The following is a 19,497-nucleotide window of genomic DNA, read 5'->3' as shown; positions in this document are numbered from 1 at the left end:
AATAATATAAATTAAGATATAATATAAGTGTATGTTTTAAATAGAATTTAGTATAAATTCTATATAACTACAAATATATAAGTAATATATAAGTAATATATAAGTAATATATATATATATATATATATATATATATATATATATATATATATATATATATATATATATATATATATATATATATATATATATATATATATATATATATATATATAAATGAAATTATGTGATTTTCATTATATGTTTTAATAAATATACAAATGATATTGGTTCGTGAATCTAAGGCCAACCCTGCATTGTTCAGTTGTTCAATACCGTCATATGTATTTTTACTACAAAATACAATATTGTGAGTTTCATTTGCTCCCTTTTTAAATGCTTTTGCAATATATATTTTTGGGACTGAGAATACATGCGCTGCTTTTATATATGTTTTACGAAATAGACACAAGTAATCGAAACTAAATTCTATGGTTGAATTATTAAACCGAATATGCCCCTTTTTAGCTTGGTAGCCTAAGAATTAGGAAACTGGCCCCTAATTGACGCGAATCCTAAAGGTAGATCTACGGGAACTAATAACCCCCATTCTGGAATTTGGAATGCTTTAGTACTTCGAGTTTATCATGTCCGATGGGTGTCCCGGAATGATGGGGATATTCTATATGCATCTTGATAAGGTCGGTTACCAGGTGTTCACCATATGAATGATTTTTATCTCTATGCAGTTTGTGAAATGCCTGATACGAGATGTGTATTTATGAGAAATAAAAATCTTGTAGTCTATTAAAATGATAAAAATGATCGTTTATGATAAACTAATGAACTCACCAACCTTTTGGTTGACACTTTAAAGCATGTTTATTCTCAGGTATGAAAGAAATCTTCCGCTGTGCATTTGCTCATTTAGAGATATTACTTGGAGTCATTCATGACATATTTCAAAAGACGTTGCATTCGAGTCGTTGAGTTCATCAAGATCATTACTAGGTCAATTATAGTTGGGTATACTACGAAATGGTATGCATACCGTCAACTTTCGATGTAATGAAAGTTTGTCTTTTTTAAAAACGAATGCAATGTTTGTAAAATGTATCATATAGAGGTCAAGTACCTCGCGATGTAACCAAATGTAATGTATTCGTCCAGATGGATTAGGACGGGTCACTACAGTTTGTGGGTTGGTGTCTTGCGGTTGGGTTCCATTTTTTGGCGGCTTTTGAACATATAAGGTGGTCGATGTTATGATTTCCCGCGAATATGACATTTTTGGCGTGTTCCTCGCATCTCAATGCGCATGTCGGAAATAGTATAGTCATGCAGCTACTTCGGGTTCTTTTGGATGTTCCCTTGATCATTGTTACGCTAACTTTGTTAACTTTATTTTCACTCTATTGATTGTTAGGTTTGGTTTGATTAGTTTTGTTTTTTTTACGCTATGTTGTTATGGTTAATTAAGGGTATATTCTTTTTTTCTATTGTATCGGTTCGTACTATGTTGATTTTTGAATCCGTTTGATATTATAATATTATGTTATGTATTTTCGTGAACTCTTTTTTATTGATAATTTAATTTGATAAGTAAAATGATCTAAGTATAATGATAAGTATTTACAATATCGACATCTTACAAACATATTTATAGTTATATTAATATATCTATATCCGTTTGTTATATAAATCAATTCACCAATATAATGTGTTACAGTAAGAGGGCTCATAATGGAGTAGTTATTCCCTTCTTAGTCCCGGGTGTCACATCATCGCTACATCAGCATTTCTTTCCCAGAACTAAACCCATGACTAAACAATCCCAACAGTGACACTCATTCCCCAAATAAATTGGACCCACTATATTAATTAATTAAATAAGTGTACAACTTTAAAAGCAAAAAGTACTACTCAATAATACATCCACTCTCGTCCACAAATATTTCACAGGGAGTCGATTTAATGGACGAAAGGCAGGAAGGTGGCCTGGGCGGATGGCTGGGCGCAACGCTGCCATCGACACCCAGGTGGGCTGATACCTGAGCGAGAATGAAAAAAGAACTGATGCGAGCACTCTAACTATTTACATCCTTTCTCTACATCTTGTCATTAAAATTTGTGTGATTAATAACAATAATAAAGTTATCATCAAATTCCATATTTTGCATGAACAATAGGAAAAAAAATACATCGCGGACGTTCATCGTGATAGGAAATCACGTTTGTTTTATACAGATCCACATACCGACATAATATTCCAAATATATTTTGCAATAACAAAATGAACATCTATCTATATATAGTATAGTACTCCATCCGTCTCATTCCAATAGTTCACAGACAAAAAATACGCAGTTTTAGTAAATTTCACTAACTTCATTTCTCCACCAATGAAATATCTTCTCTCTCTAGATCCACCAATAAAATACCTTCTTTCCTTTCTATTTATGGAAGTGGACTATTAATTTGGGACAGCCCAAAATGGAATACTGGACTATTGAAATGAGACGGAGGTAGTAGTATTTAATAAACCTTTATAATGATGATGTCATAAATAATAATTATTCAAGTTTCAAAAAAATTTAAAAAGAAAAAGAAAATTTTTAAACCTCTCATGATGATGTAATTAAAATAATTAATTGTATTTAATAAAAATATTAATATATTTGAAGCATTATGTACAACCTTTATGGTAAAACACTTTTATTACCATGTGTACAATATTTGAAGCATTATGTACAACCTTATAATAAACACCTCATGATCATATGTATAAAATTTAAAACCAATTGTACAATCTTTTACAAAACACCACATGAACACAGGTATAAACTTTGAAGCATATTGTACAAGTTTTATATAATAGTTGTATTTTAATTTTGTAAAAAAATTTAAAGAGACATTTGTTATTACTAATAATTATTATTAAACATATAAATACTTAATTTTAAACAAACTTTATTTATTATTTATTTTTATTATTATAATTATAATTATTATTATTATTATTATCATTATTATTATATTATTATTATTCAAATATGTTTTCACTTTACAGGATTAATTACGTTACATATGTATGCGAAATATATGTCTCAATAAACGGTTGTAATGTAGGCTTTTATTATCAAAACTCTTATTTGCAGCGTTGAAGAATACTGTTATCGTCAACAAAAGTAGCATATGAAGGTGGTACATGATCCTTAGGCACAGCAAGCCACGACGTAAAAGAAAAAAAAACACTACGAAAAAGGAGAAGCCGTCAAGAAATCTGCAACTCTATCAGCGATTATCAGGCTATTCGATGCAACAAATGAGAAGAAAAATAGAGTTTATTTTATTTCTTTAATTTAATGTTTATTGTTTTGCTCTAGTCTGAACTTTCGCGATTTCGCCGTTCGGACTGCGGGAAGTGTTAGATGATAGATTAGCGGCTCAACCCGATTGTGGGCTTGGATCCGTTAGGGTTATAGGTTCGTCAGGGTTTCGTATGTAATCTATATATAGTGGCTTAATACTACAATATCCTCACGGGGTTTTCATTGTATAACATTTATTACACGAAAATAGTAATTGTGATTTAAATTGGAAGAGGGTCATGGAGAATAAATGTAGTTCATTTATTATAACCAAGTTAAGTAAATCAATATATTTGTAAAAATAAAGAGAAGTTTCTTAGTCGAAATTCGTGACTTCACGGGTGATTAAACTAAATGACTTTACAAAATATATTCACTTAATACATAAAACATATTATTAGTATGTTTCATTTAAACAAACTGTAATTTTACGGGTCATTTTACTAGTATTAATATTATTCAAACCGTTACAAACTAAGGTGAAAAAGAAAATTTGGCAACGTAAGGTTTCGTCAACGCGTATGTAGTAGATACACGTGGTCTCCAATTACAATGACACGTGTCAAGGTATGAGAAATAGAGTTGGAGATATTATGGTTTGGATAAGGTGAATTACACGTCATATGAAGCAACAATTACATGCTTTTGGCCACCATAAACTATTCTTATTTGTCTTCTTTCGGCAACTATAATATTATTTATTTATGTAATTATACATAGATTCATTTGAAAAAGACAAAATTTCATTCCTCGTTCCTGAACTTAACATCGACTTTGACTCTCGGTCCTTTTTCTTTTTTTTGTGCAATCCGAGTCCCCAAACTATGAAAAGGGTACAGCCCTCGTCCCCCCGTCTACTTTCTGTCAAAACCTACCGTTACCCCTTATCACGTGCATGTCATGTGAGGGCATTTTTATCATTGTTTTTTCTTCTTTTATCATAAAAACCCCCAAAACTTCACCTCACTCTTTATTCCTCGTCCCCAAATTAGGTCAAGGTAGCAAGAAGAAAGCAAAAACTGGAAATGGTGGTCCTTGAATGTGATTCTGTTTATTGTCTTTTGGTTTGTGTTACTTGTCTTTAGAACAATGTTATTTGGTATTTGGTGTTAGTGTAATGAACAATCTAGTGTATTGTCTTTTGGTAATTTGGTACTTTTGTAACGAACAATGAATTGCTTTAATTAGTACTTGTCTTTTGGTAAATTGGTACTTGTTATGTGGTACTTGTCATTAGCTAAATTAGATGTTATTTCTCTTGCTAATTGATGTTATTTTGCAAACACAATGAGAAAGAATCAAAACATTGATTTTTATTGATGTTAAAACACAACATTGGCACATACAGTACTTCAGCATACATTACCAACATTTTACAATCCCAAACAACACCATTGACAACTTAAAATACAATAAAGTACAATATAATTCCAACCCAATGAAGAAAAATAATCCACTTTAGTCTTCTTGTTTTTTGCTTTTCCAATTGAAGCAAATCTTGTTGTGGCTCATCCCCGATAGCGTCAGCCCTAGTAGGTGGATCAATCCAACAAAAGAAACCACAATCTGAAAACTGCAAATATAACAGATTACAAAGCATTTAATCATACCTCATTTCTGGATTCGACATCAAAATCAGAACTAAAATTAAAATAAAATTAGTCAAAAAGAAGAACCTGATTTCGACATCTGAAGAAACGCCTATCTGGATTCTTTCGTGTTGTTGACGTTCGTTGAGCTGCAAGTATACCACAATTACAATAAACCATCGTTATTTGATGTGTTTGTTGACGACCTGCGTGCTCGCTTTTTAGAAAGATTGAACGGTAGCTTTTTGGAAAGATGGAACCCTAATTTGGGGACGAGGAATAAAGAGTGAGGTGAAGTTTTGGGGGTTTTTATGATAGAAGAAGAAAAAACAATGACAAAAATGCCCTCACATGACATGCACGTGATAAGGGGTAACGGTAGGTTTTGACAGAAAGTAGACGGGGGGACGAGGGCTGTACCCTTTTCATAGTTTGGGGACTCGGATTGCACAAAAAAAAGAAAAAGGACCGGGAGTCAAAGTCGATGTTAAGTTCAGGGACGAGGAATGAAATTTTGTCTTTGAAAAACACAAAAGGACAAGAAAATGGTACTATTTATTTGAAAGTTTTTTTGCAATTTTGTCACCTTACCCGGTCTTTACATTATGTTAAATTTCACACCCTTTTAATTACCTTTTTAATTTTGCCCAACCCTCTAATTTTAAGGGATATATATTAAACACTGTAAAATAATAACACAAAGACATAAGTGCTTGGGTGGTTTGGTGGCCTTTATTGTTTCCAGATGGGTACAGGTTCGAATCTTGCAGGGGGCGTTTTTTTTTTTCTTTTTTTTCTCTTCCAGGCTAGCGATTTTGGGCCTAGCGAAGCGGTCCGACCCGAATACTTGTTAAAATTAAAAGCATAGACGTTAAACAAACTTCGTCACCTATATATTATTAAACTATTTTGACTTTTGTAATGTGGAGTGAGAATGAAAAAAAAAAAAACTTACTTCAGCCACAAACATAAAAGTAGAGCTATAGCCCAAATCTTAAACCCAATCACAAAGCATTTCGTTTTAATGGACTTCTAATAAGTTATAACCAAAGTTATAGGGAACCAAAGTATTTAAGAGGTCCAATCTGTAGCCCACATTAGTAGAATTAGGGGGCCAGCTAAAAGCCAGCCCGTTGTTTGAGATATGTATTTTTTGTTTTTCAGTTCAATGGCTAGAGCTGAGACCGTACTGAGACCGACTTTAGGTTAACTCGAGTTCTCATCTCTCATCGATATCTCAACGATATTTCACGATGCAAGTTTTAGTTCACATAATTAGCTCAACGACACTTCGTGTGTTCAACCAAAAGGTAAATGGATGTTTATAACTGACATGAGCAACTCAAAATGAGATTTATTACATCACACAGAGTTTAATGTACCAAAACGAGCAACATGCACCGTGCATGGTACTCAGTGTGTGGTGCGTGTTTGCGCCTGAACGTTGAATGGATCATGAGATTAGAACACACAATGGCGAAGCCAGAATTTGAACATAGGGGTGGCTTACAAAAAAATTTATTAAAAAATTTGCAAAATTATTAAATTATTGAAGTGATTTAAAACAATGTCATTACACGTTTAGAGAAATAAAACTTAAAAAGCAATTTTAAAACAACATATAAATGAATTATTATCTAAGTTACAATAAATCAGTGAAATTACAAATTAACGTTTGAGAAACTTTTAGATAAAAAAAACTTAATAGTGACAACAATTCAGTGACTTAATAAACTAAAAGATTCATTTTTCATAGAAAGGACAAATCAAAGTATTTAATATATTTTACTATTATATTTTTATATTTATATAAAAAAGTATTTTTTTTTTTACTAAAAGGATACAAAATGAATCGTTCAAAAATAAGATTACGATGTATAAAATCAAGTATATTAAAATGGTGTTAACATTTAATATAGGATCACAAATCAATTAAATTAAATTAAATTCGAGTGTAATTAATAAGAGGAACATAAAAGAAATAAAACTAGATAGTTGAAGGACTAAAACTGATAATATGGTTATATTGGGATAATAAAACCCATCTTCTTCATCTCTGACTTTGTAAATCAAATCACAACCTCCATTAAATTAAAGAACGAGCTTTTTACTCCTTACACTTCATTACAAACGTGAAGTATATGGGCTCAATAGGGGATGCTCGGCACCCCAAAGCACCCCTATTGGCTCCGCCATTGAGAACACATATTGAATGGACCGTGTATACATATATTTTTTGTATGGAATATTTAAGAAACGAAATAAAATAATCAAAGAAAATAAAAATAGAGAGATGAATCTAGAGAAATAAAGAGAGATATGGTGCAGTGAGGTATCAAGAAGAGAGAAAGGAGAACAACAGGTGTTCCTTTTACTTTTTTATTTTTATTTTTTAAAGTTAAATTATGGTTAACATATGATGTACGTCCATAATACATATTGAGCCAAGTCATATGTTAACTATAGTCTAATCCAGAGGTGGAACTACCTTGATAGGTAGGAGGGCCATGGTCATTCCACAAATTTGGGCCATTAGTATATTTTTTTTTGGGCCTTGTTAGGCGGAACTATTCTAATGTAGTACGAGTAACAAAGAAGTGTTGTTATATTTTATTGGGCCCTCAGTTTTAAAAAGTCAAAATATCCAAACTTGTGTGTTAGTATTAATTAATTAGTTGTGGAGCCCGCGTCAGGGGCTCCGTTTTGAATGCGAGTTAAAAAAAAAGTCTTGATCTATTTTGTAAAAAAGAATTTTTTTCGACATCTAACATTGAAGGGTTGTTCCTTTTGTGAAAGTTGCTTCTTTTAGCGTATTTTTTTTTTTTTTTTTAGGTTAGTTGATCTATTTTGTACAAAAAAATGTTTTTCTACATCTTTTGGTAGCATTGAAGGGTTGTTTCTTTTATGAAAGTTGCCTCCTTTATCGTTGAGGAAGAAAAGAAAAAAAAAAAAAGGTTAGTTATTTTTTTTTTTCGGCATCTTTTGGTAACATTGAAGGGTTGGTTCTTTTATGAGAGTTGCTTCTTTTATTGTTGGAGACCAAAAAAATAATGTGAAATGACAAAAATACCCCTGATTATTATTGATTAATAGTGCTACAGGGTTTTGTCTATTAAATATATAGATAAAAAACAGTTTTCTTTGTGGTATAGTACAACATTTTATTTTGATTATGATTATTATAAACGTATTGTTTTAATACTTGTTCAAAAACATGTTGTTTTGGTGCAGCGGACACTGATTGGTTATGGAGCTGATAAGAGCACAGGGAGTCGTTCGGTGTTAAATCTCAGTGTTAAATTTAACACTGGATTTAACACTAAGGCCAAAACAGGGGAAATGGTTCAGTGTTAAATCTCAATGTTAAATGATTATTTAATTAATTTTTTTAATACTTTTAATAATATTATTTAGTTTAATTATATATTAAAAATATAAAAACAAATACAATACTAAATTTCATTAATTAAAAAATTACATTAAGTTAAAAAAACAATACTTAATTAAAAAAACACACTTATTAAAAAAAATACATTACTTAATAAAAAACATAATACTTAATCCGACTCCGTCTCTGACTCCGACGTCTCACAATTAGCCCATACATGTTCAACCAAATCCGATCGTAGGCCCTCATGCACTTCCCTATCTCGTAATTCTTTCGTCCTCCTCCTGTAAGTTTCGCACCTCTCGATCCAAGTTGTTTGCATATTATGAACGGGTTCGTAAACCCAATCATTTTCAGTTAGAGCAAAACAATTATCTTCAACAATTATGTTGTATACATCATTTGTTTCATTACATTGATGCTATATGCCCTTGCTGGTTGTTGTAGTATATGCCAACGCCCCTGTAAAATACCAAAAGTCCTCTCAACATCCTTGCGTGCCGCTGCTTGTTTCTTCGAAAAGTACTTGCGTTTTTCATCATTTGCACTTGAAAACGCCTTAACAAATGATGCCCACCCGGGATATATACCGTCCGCTAGATAATATCCTCTTTTGTACTCGACCCCATTTACAGTAAAAGGAATATCTTCTGTTTCTTCATTAAGCATTGAGTTGAAGAGATTACTAGCGTTCAAGACGTTTAAGTCGTTGTTTGAACCCGCAACTCCAAAGAAAGCATGCCAAATCCAGTTATCATATGAGGCTAAAGCTTCTAGCATAATAGTTGGAATTTGTGATCGCCTCGAGTAAATTGACCTTTCCATTCAACGGGACATCTTCCCCATGCCCAATGCATACAATCTATGCTTCCCATCATTCCAGGTAAACCGTGAATATCTTCGTGAGCTTCATACAATCTTTTGATATCTTCCGTGGTAGGCTCTCGCATATATTCATCTTTATATAAATCAATAATTCACGAGATGTTCGTTCCGACATTTGCAAGTACTCGTCAAAAAGATCGGGTGTATCACCATAAGCTAATTGTCGTAGAGCAGCAGTTATTTTTAAGTATGTACTAATACTCAACTTGCCGCGCGCATCAACTCGTAAATGAAAATACTTAAAGTATTCCGGTAGCGGATCTTTGTGGTAGTTGAGAATATCTTCCATAATTCGGAGAAATACGCGACGCCGCATTCGAAACCTCCTTTTAAAATTATCGTCGGAGTATTTGCAACCTTGAACAAAATAGTCGGTCAGAAGACGTACATGTGCGGCTTCATGTTCACGTTCTATATAACGACGTCTGTGTGAACTTTCCGCTTCATTTTCACTTTCTAACGCCTCGCTATTGATTATATCGAGCACTTGCATCAAAAACTCTTCGCTAGACGATGATGTTGAAGACATTATTTAAAAAAAAAAATATGTTTATTTGTTGTGAAATTGAGAGAAAAAGATGTGAAAAATGATGATAAAATGAAGAGTATTTATAGAGTATTTGAAAAGAAAAAAAAATAGTTTTCGACCGTTGCCAACGGCCAAAAATCACCAACGGCTAAAAACCCCACCGTTGCCCAGCTAACGCTGGCCGCCGTTACTCACCTTTAACGGTGGTTTAACGCCGGCGGGGAGTGGGTGGCACCACCGTCCCCACCGTTAAATTGGGTTAACACCGAAAATTTTTCCCGACTCCTGGTGCTCTAAGATTTGCCCATTCCTCAGTTTCCACCTTATTTTTAATGCAATCCATCTTTTCAATTTTATTTACTTACTATATTCTAATTTGCGATTTCACGAGATTATGTATGAATAATGTTGTAATGACGATAGATAGTTGACGAATGAAACAAATATTGTATACTTAAGTGTGAACTTTTCATATATGTTAAATGGATAATAGTTTACCAAAGGGCATTTGGCCTAGCGGTATCGTGGTGGCCCTCTAACCAAGAGGTTGAGGGTTCAAGTCTCACCTGAGACATATTTGTGGTTGTAAATATTCGTGTTAATGGTGTGTGTTTGCCTTTCAAAAAAAAAAATATAGTCTACATAGATTGACCCAGAAAGGGAGGATTACGCTTTGTCTGTGTTAAGTTAAAGTTCTAATCAAATTGATGTAGATAACCTTGTTATTTATTGTTTAACAGATTGACCCATAAAACATTGTTATTTATTGCTTAACTGTATTTGACATTTTATAAAAACAATTCTGTAATGATTGTTCTTTCCACAACCTTGTGGTATCCTTCGTCTATCTTTTGTCTAAAAGTCAGAAAATTGTGTCGTTATTAGTTGAGAACTCTTGGCCAAAGCACTGTAAGTTAAAAAAAAGAAAAAGGGTAAACCGACCCTCTGGTGGCCCCACACTGACTGGTCCCACAATCAACATGTGAGAGGAAAATCGTGTAATTCATGGCTAAAGGGACATGGGGAACGGATTGAACCCATAACCACCGCGTTATGTTACATGTCCCCCCAACCACTAGGCTACCATCTCGGGGACAAGCACGCAAATTTGTAAGTGTATAAAAACTACTAAAATAGTTCAATAACGAATTTACACTATGATGTTTTTGACTGTCACGTTAATACTTTGTGTTTTTATACCTTAGTTTTTTCTTCGACAATCCCGAAAGCTTATCCACTTGTTTCTCAATCTCTTGTATCTACATATGAAGAACGGGACATTAAGTATTAACACGTCAAAAGGAGTATAAAGAGGGAAGTATATGATCCTTAAAAATGATTAAGAAACATTGCAACATCCACGATATTCATCCATGGTATGCATTATTACAACACATTGTCTCAAGGGATGGATAACACGAACAAAGTCACTTGCAACTTATTTTGCATGAATAACTTACTTGAATTCTCATTAATAAAACAGAAGAATTACTTTAACCTTCGTCTTTCAAAGACTCTACTTAAAAGATTCTTTCTTGTAAGAACATGTAAAACTATAAAAAACAAAATTATTTACTTTAATTTTGAACAGATAGCTAGCTATTTCATTAACGTCGATGCATTTTATACCGTATACAACTAAAGATGTAGATTGAGTTGATTAGGGTTTTTGACATAAGAATTACTTTAACCCCCTTCTTTCAAAGACTAAACAATCTATAATAACTTGAATTTCACATCTACAAAATTAAAACTATAAAAAAATAAAATTATTTAATAGCTATTTCATTAATGTCGATGATTTTATACCGTATACGATTGAAGAGGTAAATTTGGCTGATTAGGAAACAAGCACTGCTTTACATGAATAAACTCAAAATACTTTGAGAAAGGGATGTGGATAAAATGAGAATTATATTTGTTGATGTATACCCTGTAGATGAAACATTATTAGTATTTTAAAGGTTGAAATTAAAAGTTATTGTTAATGGTTGAAGTTTTGCTAACAAAGATTTTTGAAGATTTGATAACATTATTAAGGTTTTCTTATAATATACGGGTAAAGAAAGATTGTACGTTTTCTATACTATCTAATAGATCTCTATAATGAAAATGTCATAAATAAGAATTATCTAAGCTTAAAAAAATACAAAAATAAAAAGAAAAAATTATAACCCACATGACGATGTTATTAAAATAATTAATGTATTTAATACAAATATTAACATATTAACTGTATAATATATAAAAATTATGATAAAACATCCTCATAACTATATGAACAATATTTAAAGCATTATGTACAACCTTTTAATAAAACACCTCATGATCATATGTATACCAACGAGCTTATAGCTCAGTGGTACCCGATGCCTTTGATCCCTGGGCCCACGGTGGGGGAAGCTTCCACCCAATAGAGGCGCAAGTTCGATTCTCAGTCTGGGCGCCCCGCATGGAATTATCTCTCCCTCCGGGGGGAGGTTTGTGAAGTGCTTTCGGGGGTCTAGCTAGCTGGGGTAAAGATCGCCTTGCCGCCACTGTGGGTAACTGGGAGGAGGTAATTTTCCGGCACAGGTCCCTTTCGGGGTGGGATTGGTGGGTGCTACGGCACACAGGGTTAGCGTGTCCCTGCCAACTTACACGTTTTCCACCCAACATTTGAAGCATTATGTACAACATTATGATAAAACATCCACATGATGTACAAACTTTAAAACAAATTGTACAATATTCTACAAAACACCCAATGAACAATGTACAAATTTTAAAGCATATTGTACAACGTTCATATAAAAATTGTATTTTAATTTTATAAAAAATTTCAAAAGACATTTGTTATTATTAATAATTATTAATATTAATATAAATATAAATACTCAATTTTTAAGCAAACACAACGACAACAACAATTAAACACAATACCACATAAGTGGTGTACGAGGGAGGTGAGATATACACAATCTTTTCTCTATCCGAGAATAAAGACAAGTCATTTCTCCACCAGAGTGAAAATACTCACAAACAAAGTAGAAAAAGTCATCTCTCTCTATCTAACGGATAGAGAGATTGCTTCCGAGTGAACCTCTGACCAATAAGTAGGAACAAATTTTAAAAAAAATTAAATTAAATTAAAAATAAAAGTGAGAAGCCATGAAAATGGTAAAATCAAATTTTCATGAGTTTTAAATCCTGCATGAAATTTACTTTAGGCTCTAAGAGTCATTCAAGTCGCAAATAAATCGACGCTTGTCGTCGATCATTTTTTAAGCAAACTTTATTATCATTATTTATTTTTATTATTATAATTATAGTTATAATTATTTTTTTGGACAACTGTTAGGATCACCCAGAGGGACTTAACCACTCGCGCGTTCATCTCCTTACACAGTTATACCCGCCCTCAACTGCGTGTCCAGGAGGAAACCCGCACCAATCCCATACGAGGCATGGACGGTAAAACCCCTCTCCCCTTTACCCCCCAACGCGATGTGGGAAAGGTGTCATGGGTGGAATTTCATGGCAGAGATGAAATTGTGGGTTAATATGTAGCCAACGGGGGTCGAACTTCTGACCTCCCCTAAAGGAGGCAGGCCACTAACCGTTGGACCACATCACAACTTCATAGTTATAGTTTTTGTTATTGTTATATTATTAATATTCAAATATGGATTATCTTTATGGAATTAATTACGTTACATATGTATGCGAAAATGCATGTCTTTATATGTTTGTAAAAACAATGACAAGTTTCTTAGTCGGAATCAGTGGTTCCACGAGTCATTAAACTAAACGACTTTAGCATTTACATTCACTTAATACCTAAAACATATCGTTAAACTGTTTCGTTTAATCAAACTCGTGGTTTCACGGGTCATTTTACTAGTTAATATATAATTCGCAAGTTAATTTTTATTACTAATTATATTATGTAAATTATGTGAAAAAAATAGTTTTAAAAAATTCATTAATTAATTAGTTGTAAGAAAAAACAAAGTTATATGTATTTACAAATCGACATATATATATATATATATATATATATATATATATATATATATATATATATATATATATATATATGCTTTTTTTATTTTTTTTTATTTTTCATCATAGGCAAATTCATCAATTTGCTTAATCTTTTTTCTCCTCTCAAGTCTGATTTTTATGAGCCCTCAGCAAATGAGGTTAAGTATTACGCTAGATATGCAAATATACATAGGGAGAACTCTTTTAAGACAAGAGAAGGTCATAACCACCTCTCCATTTTTGGCCGAATGTAAATGTGCTAGTCCTTGACAAAAAACACTCAGATCATTGTCCGATTATTATGAAAGACGGGGACACAGATTTCGGCCCCAAACCGGTCAAAGTGTTCGACGAATTAATAAACCATAAAGACGCTCATGATATCATTAGTCTAGCTTGGTCTAAAAAAGTCGACAGTTGGAATCCTGACAGTATTTTTCGAAACAAACTAAAGATAGTGAAACAGGACCTACGCAAATGGTTTTCCACTTCCCCAAATAAACTGAAAACTGAAATCGATGAGATCACAAAAAAAATCACAGAGTGGGAATTTAGAGCCGAAACCAATAATCTTACTGATGAGCAAATCCTAGAATGGCAAAAGGACCGTGAAATATTTCTATCAAAAGAAAAAACTCGAATGGAAATGCTTAAGCAAAAAGCGAGATGTAAATGGGCACTCGAAGGGGATGAGAATAGCAAATTCTTCCATTCTACCATCCGTAGACTACAAAATAAAAATAACATACATGGCGTAAATATAAACGGAATTTGGTCAAACAACCTGAGTTCCATCAAATCTGAAGCTCACTCGCACTTTAAAAAGCTTTTTACCAAATCTCAAAACGACAAATATCTTCTTGACACTTGGAACGGCTCCTCCATTACACAAGATGAAGCCGTGAACCTGGAATCCCCATTCTCCGAAAATGAAATCCTTGAGACGGTTAAGAGTTGTGGGCAAGATAAGGCCCCGGGACCCGGCGGTTTCAATTTAATATTCTACTCCAAATATTGGGATATAATAAAGGTGATCTTCTAAACGCTCTAAACTGGTTTTGGGAAACGGGTAAGATCTCCAATGGATGCAACTCTTCTTTCATCACACTCATCCCGAAGGTAAAAAAATCCGTTGAACTTCTCTAATTTCCGACCCATTAGTCTCATAAATAGTTATTATAAAATCCTTTCGAAAACTCTTTCAAACCGGATTTGAAAAATCATCCCTCGACTTATCGGACACGAACAAAGTGCATTCATTAGTGATAGAAATATCCTAGATGGGATCCTTATCGCTCTTGAAACACTTGATGATTTAAAAGAAAAAAAAACTTTATTTTTAAAGTAGATTTTGAAAAAGCATTCGATTGCGTAGATTGGGACTTTCTCTCTAAAATAATGGGTTTCATGTGTTTCGGGAAAAAATGCATCAAATGGATCACCTCTTGTCTAAATTCCACCTCCATTTCCATACTCATTAATGGTTCACCAACGGACCAATTTTTTTCCGGAACGGGGTGTTAGACAAGGCGATCCCCTTTCGCCCTTCCTTTTCATTATTGCGAGTGAAGGGTTAAATTATCTCTTAAATTTGGCGGTTAATAAAAAAATAATAAATGGTGGCGAAGTCGGAAAAAATAAAATTATTGTTTCTCACCTCCAATATGCCGACGATACAATTATATTTGGAAAGTGGAACAAATTGGAGGTACGAAATATTTTAAAAATATTAAAATGTTTCGAGGACCTCTCGGGTCTAATGATTAACCTTAGCAAAAGTAATGTATTTAGGATCAAAACCTCCGCAAAAGAACTAAATGATCTTGCAACTTGGTTGTAACATCCCAAAAATCTGTTCTAGACAGGAGCCGCGCCGCGGCCTATAACATGAGCTGATGGCCGGTTCTTTTAAAAATCTCGACTTGATTTTTCAGCTTTAAGCCTCGCCGCGGGCCCAGGAGCCGCGCCGCGGCCTATGACGGCAGAAAGTGCTGAGCAGCATTTTTAAATAAGGGTTTTTGAGGGCATTTTGGTCTTTTCGCGTATTGGACTGATCATATCTATGAGATCTGGTCCATCCACCTCATTTATTCATTTCATTTTCTTTTTCTTTTCCATTTTCTCTCATTCTCTTCAAACCTCAATACGTTCAAAGTTAGATTTGGAAGTGAAGAAGTTAGATTCGATCTTTGGAGCAAGCGGAAACGTCGTTCTCCTCGTTCTTAGTTACGGAGTGATACTAGTGGTAAGTTCTAACTCTGAAATTCATTCTTGTACTTCATTGTTCATATCTAGGGTTTGAATGGTTGTTCATGAGTAAAACCCCATTAGTTCATTAATGGAAGATGTGAACTAGAAAACGGGTTTATTGGTGTTGTAGGCGGGTTTTGGGTTTGGTGAGCAATTTTATACATGTGAGACTTGCAAATGAGTGTAATCACTAGTATATTTAGTGATTATTGAAGTAATGGAAACCATTTGTGTTCATTTAGTTGACTAATCTTGAATAGAGTCAAAATTTGGGATTGTTGGTGAATTCGGTTCGATTGTCGTCTGTGTAAGGTTTATAAACTTAAAATGAGTTAAGTTGAAGTATAAACTCGAGTTAATGGCGTTTTGAAGTTAAAACTTGTAAATGATGAGATTTTGACTTTTAAGGGTCAAAATGGGTTTTCGAGCGAAACTCGAGTTAAAATGCGTTCTAGTGCTAAAGTTAGTACAGTTAGGTATTTCGGGTACGCGGGAATTGGTCTTGCTGGTTTCGGATCTTTGAGTAGCGTTAAAGTGCAAAAGGGTGTAATTTGCACTTGTTGTTCATTTGGGCGAGTCGTGAAACAACCCAACCCGTATTCAACACGAGAATTTTTTTTTTTTAATAAATCATTAACACGTCACTTCGTTTGGTTATATGATGTCAACCATTTCGTACAAGCGTTTAACAAGCTTAATGTTTACAAACGGTGAAGCAACCCGTCCTAATCCATCTGGACGAATACATTACATTTGGTTACATCGCTAGGTACTTGACCTCTATATGATACATTTTACAAACACTACATTCGTTTTTAAAAGACAAACTTTCATTACATCGAAAGTTGACGGCATGCATACCATTTCATAATATATCCAACTATAATTGACTTAATAATAATCTTGATGAACTCGATGACTCGAATGCAATGTCTTTTGAAATATGTCATGAATGACTCCAAGTAATATCTCTAATATGAGCAAATGCACAGCGGAAGATTTCTTTCATACCTGAGAATAAACATGCTTTAAGTGTCAACTAAAAGGTTGGTGAGTTCATTAGTTTATCATAAACAATCATTTCCATTATTTTAATAGACCACAATATTTTCATTTCATTTCTCATAAACATCATCTCATATCAGGCATTTCGTAAACTGCATAGAGATAAAAATCATTCATATGGATTGAACACCTGGTAACCGACGTTAACTTTAATGCATAGAATATCCCCACAGACATCTCGTCTGTATAATAATAATCTCGAAGTACTAAAGCATTTGTACCCCGAATGAAACTTGTCAAGGTCCATAGATCTATCTTTAGGATTCGCGTCAACTAGGGGCCATTTCCCTAAATTCTTAGGTTACTAGACTTGAAGGGCGATATTCGGTTTAATAATCCAACCATAGAATGCAATTTTTGAATACTTTTGTCTATTTCATCAAACATTTATAAAAGCGCATGTATTCTCAGTCCCAAAAATATATATTGCAAAAGCATTTAAAAAGGGAGCAAATGAAACTCACAATACTGTACTTCGTAGTAAAAATACATATGACGGCACTGAACAATGCAAGGTTTGGCCTCGGATTCACGAACCTATAACATTTGTATATTTATTAATACACATAATCGTAATCGAACTTATATATTATTCTTAGTGATGGGATTTATATATATATAGTAGATTAATAAGTTTCATTATGTGTATTTTCATTTTATATATAGATATATTAATATAGTTAAATTATGTATATTAAATATATATATTTTATATGCAGATCATTTGTTTATGAAATTATTATTAATTTTGATAATACTAAAGTAAATGAAAATAGTGGTATTTTATAATAATATTGATAAAAGTGATAATAATAATAATGTTATTGGAAATAATGATATTAGCAAATATAATACTAAGTTGTGCTATGAAAATAATAATTATAATAATTTTAGTAATTCATATGAATCATAAATTAATTAAAATTCTAATTCAGTAATTTTCCTACTAATCTTTATATCCAAGATTTCTATTTTCATAATTGTAATAATATTTTTAAAATCTTTATATTCCTATTCATGAAAATCATAATCTTCGTATCAAGTTTCTATGATAACGACTATGGTCTCTTACAATATTAATTTGTATCTATAATCATAACTTTTACATGTATTTGTATAATTATAACTAATTTCTATAATCTTTATCCTATTATCTTTTATTATATATTTATGTTATTAATATGTTTAATATCTTTGAAATTATAATAATAATACTAATATTAATAATACAATAATATTACTAACAATATAAATGGTTATATAATACTAATAACAACAATCTTAATCATAATAATAATAATAATAATAATAATAATAATAATAATAATAATAATAATAATAATAATAATAATAATACTTATTATATTTATAGTTATAATAGTTTTAATCTTAATAATAACTAGGTTAATAATAATAATTAGAATAATGATAATAATAACATTGAATAATATTACTAATAACAATAAAAATAACAACAATAATAATAATAAATAATAATAATAATAATAATAATAATAATAATAATAATAATAATAATAATAATAATAATAATAATAATAATAATAATAATAATAATAATAATTAGATTTCTACCTTTAAGAAAACAGCAAAAAGAATGCCCCTGCCGGGGCTAGAACCCTAGACCTCTTTTATACCTGCAACACCCAAGACCACTCTGCTATGTTCGGTTTTTCTGATTTATACCATACCCGTTATTATTTAACCCTTAATTTCTGTTTTCTATTTTCTTCTTCCTTTTCATGAATTTAAACAAATCGACCTCAAACCAAATCATAACATCAATTAGTATTTGATGTAGTTTTGAAACAACAATTTCTGATTGTGATATTAAATAACAGACACGAGAAAAACAATAACAAAAAAAGGGAATAAACAGTCGCTGTTCGAAGGAAACAAAAAAAATAAAAAATAATAAAGAACTCAAAGGATGATTTTGAATTCTAGGTTGTTATAGCTTATAATTACAACATGAAGTTGTTAGTAAATTATCTATAGAATCTTTATGAACTATCAATTTCAACAGAAACGATTTCTAAAACTTCAATTTGATTTAAGAACACATGTTTAACTTTTTAAAACGAAACTTTGACTCGAAAATTAAGGCTTGATATTAAAAATTGGAATATGAAACTTTACAGATAGATTTATTGAAAGATTCCTAACAAGACTGCAATTCCACATTTTTGAAATTCATTCGAATTCGAAGTTTAAATTTTTTTTTATAAGAAACAGAGGTTTACGGTTCGTTTATTTATTTATTTTACTTTTTCTCTGTATTCCTTCAACAATTAACAAATATTGATAATATATAACGTGCTTGTGAATGTCTGATACAACAACTAGAAGTGATTAGAGTTGTATTGTAGTGATGATTTGGTCGACAAGAATATTTGA

At 32.0% G+C, this 19,497-nt stretch overlaps 2 protein-coding genes across 2 annotated transcripts; one reads left to right on the top strand and one right to left on the bottom strand.

Moving 5' to 3' along the window:
* Nucleotides 1–8,496: 8,496 nt before the first annotated feature.
* LOC139868986 (uncharacterized) lies at nt 8,497–9,107 on the bottom strand. The gene is made up of 2 exons (XM_071857320.1): nt 8,801–9,107; nt 8,497–8,702 (listed from the first exon to the last, which is right to left on the bottom strand). Exons 1-2 carry the CDS (start codon nt 9,105–9,107, stop codon nt 8,497–8,499), a joined length of 513 nt encoding a protein of 170 aa, XP_071713421.1.
* A 4,961-nt stretch (nt 9,108–14,068) lies between these two features.
* Nucleotides 14,069–14,809, top strand: LOC139868985 (uncharacterized). The gene has a single exon (XM_071857319.1). It carries the CDS (start codon nt 14,069–14,071, stop codon nt 14,807–14,809), a length of 741 nt encoding a protein of 246 aa, XP_071713420.1.
* The last annotated feature ends 4,688 nt before the right edge of the window (nt 14,810–19,497 follow it).

The sequence above is a fragment of the Rutidosis leptorrhynchoides genome, chromosome 9 (genome assembly GCF_046630445.1).
Source record: "Rutidosis leptorrhynchoides isolate AG116_Rl617_1_P2 chromosome 9, CSIRO_AGI_Rlap_v1, whole genome shotgun sequence".
NCBI lineage: Eukaryota > Viridiplantae > Streptophyta > Magnoliopsida > Asterales > Asteraceae > Rutidosis > Rutidosis leptorrhynchoides.
The sequence above is the reverse complement of the archived record's forward strand: the minus strand, read 5'-3'. Positions and strand labels throughout refer to the sequence as shown.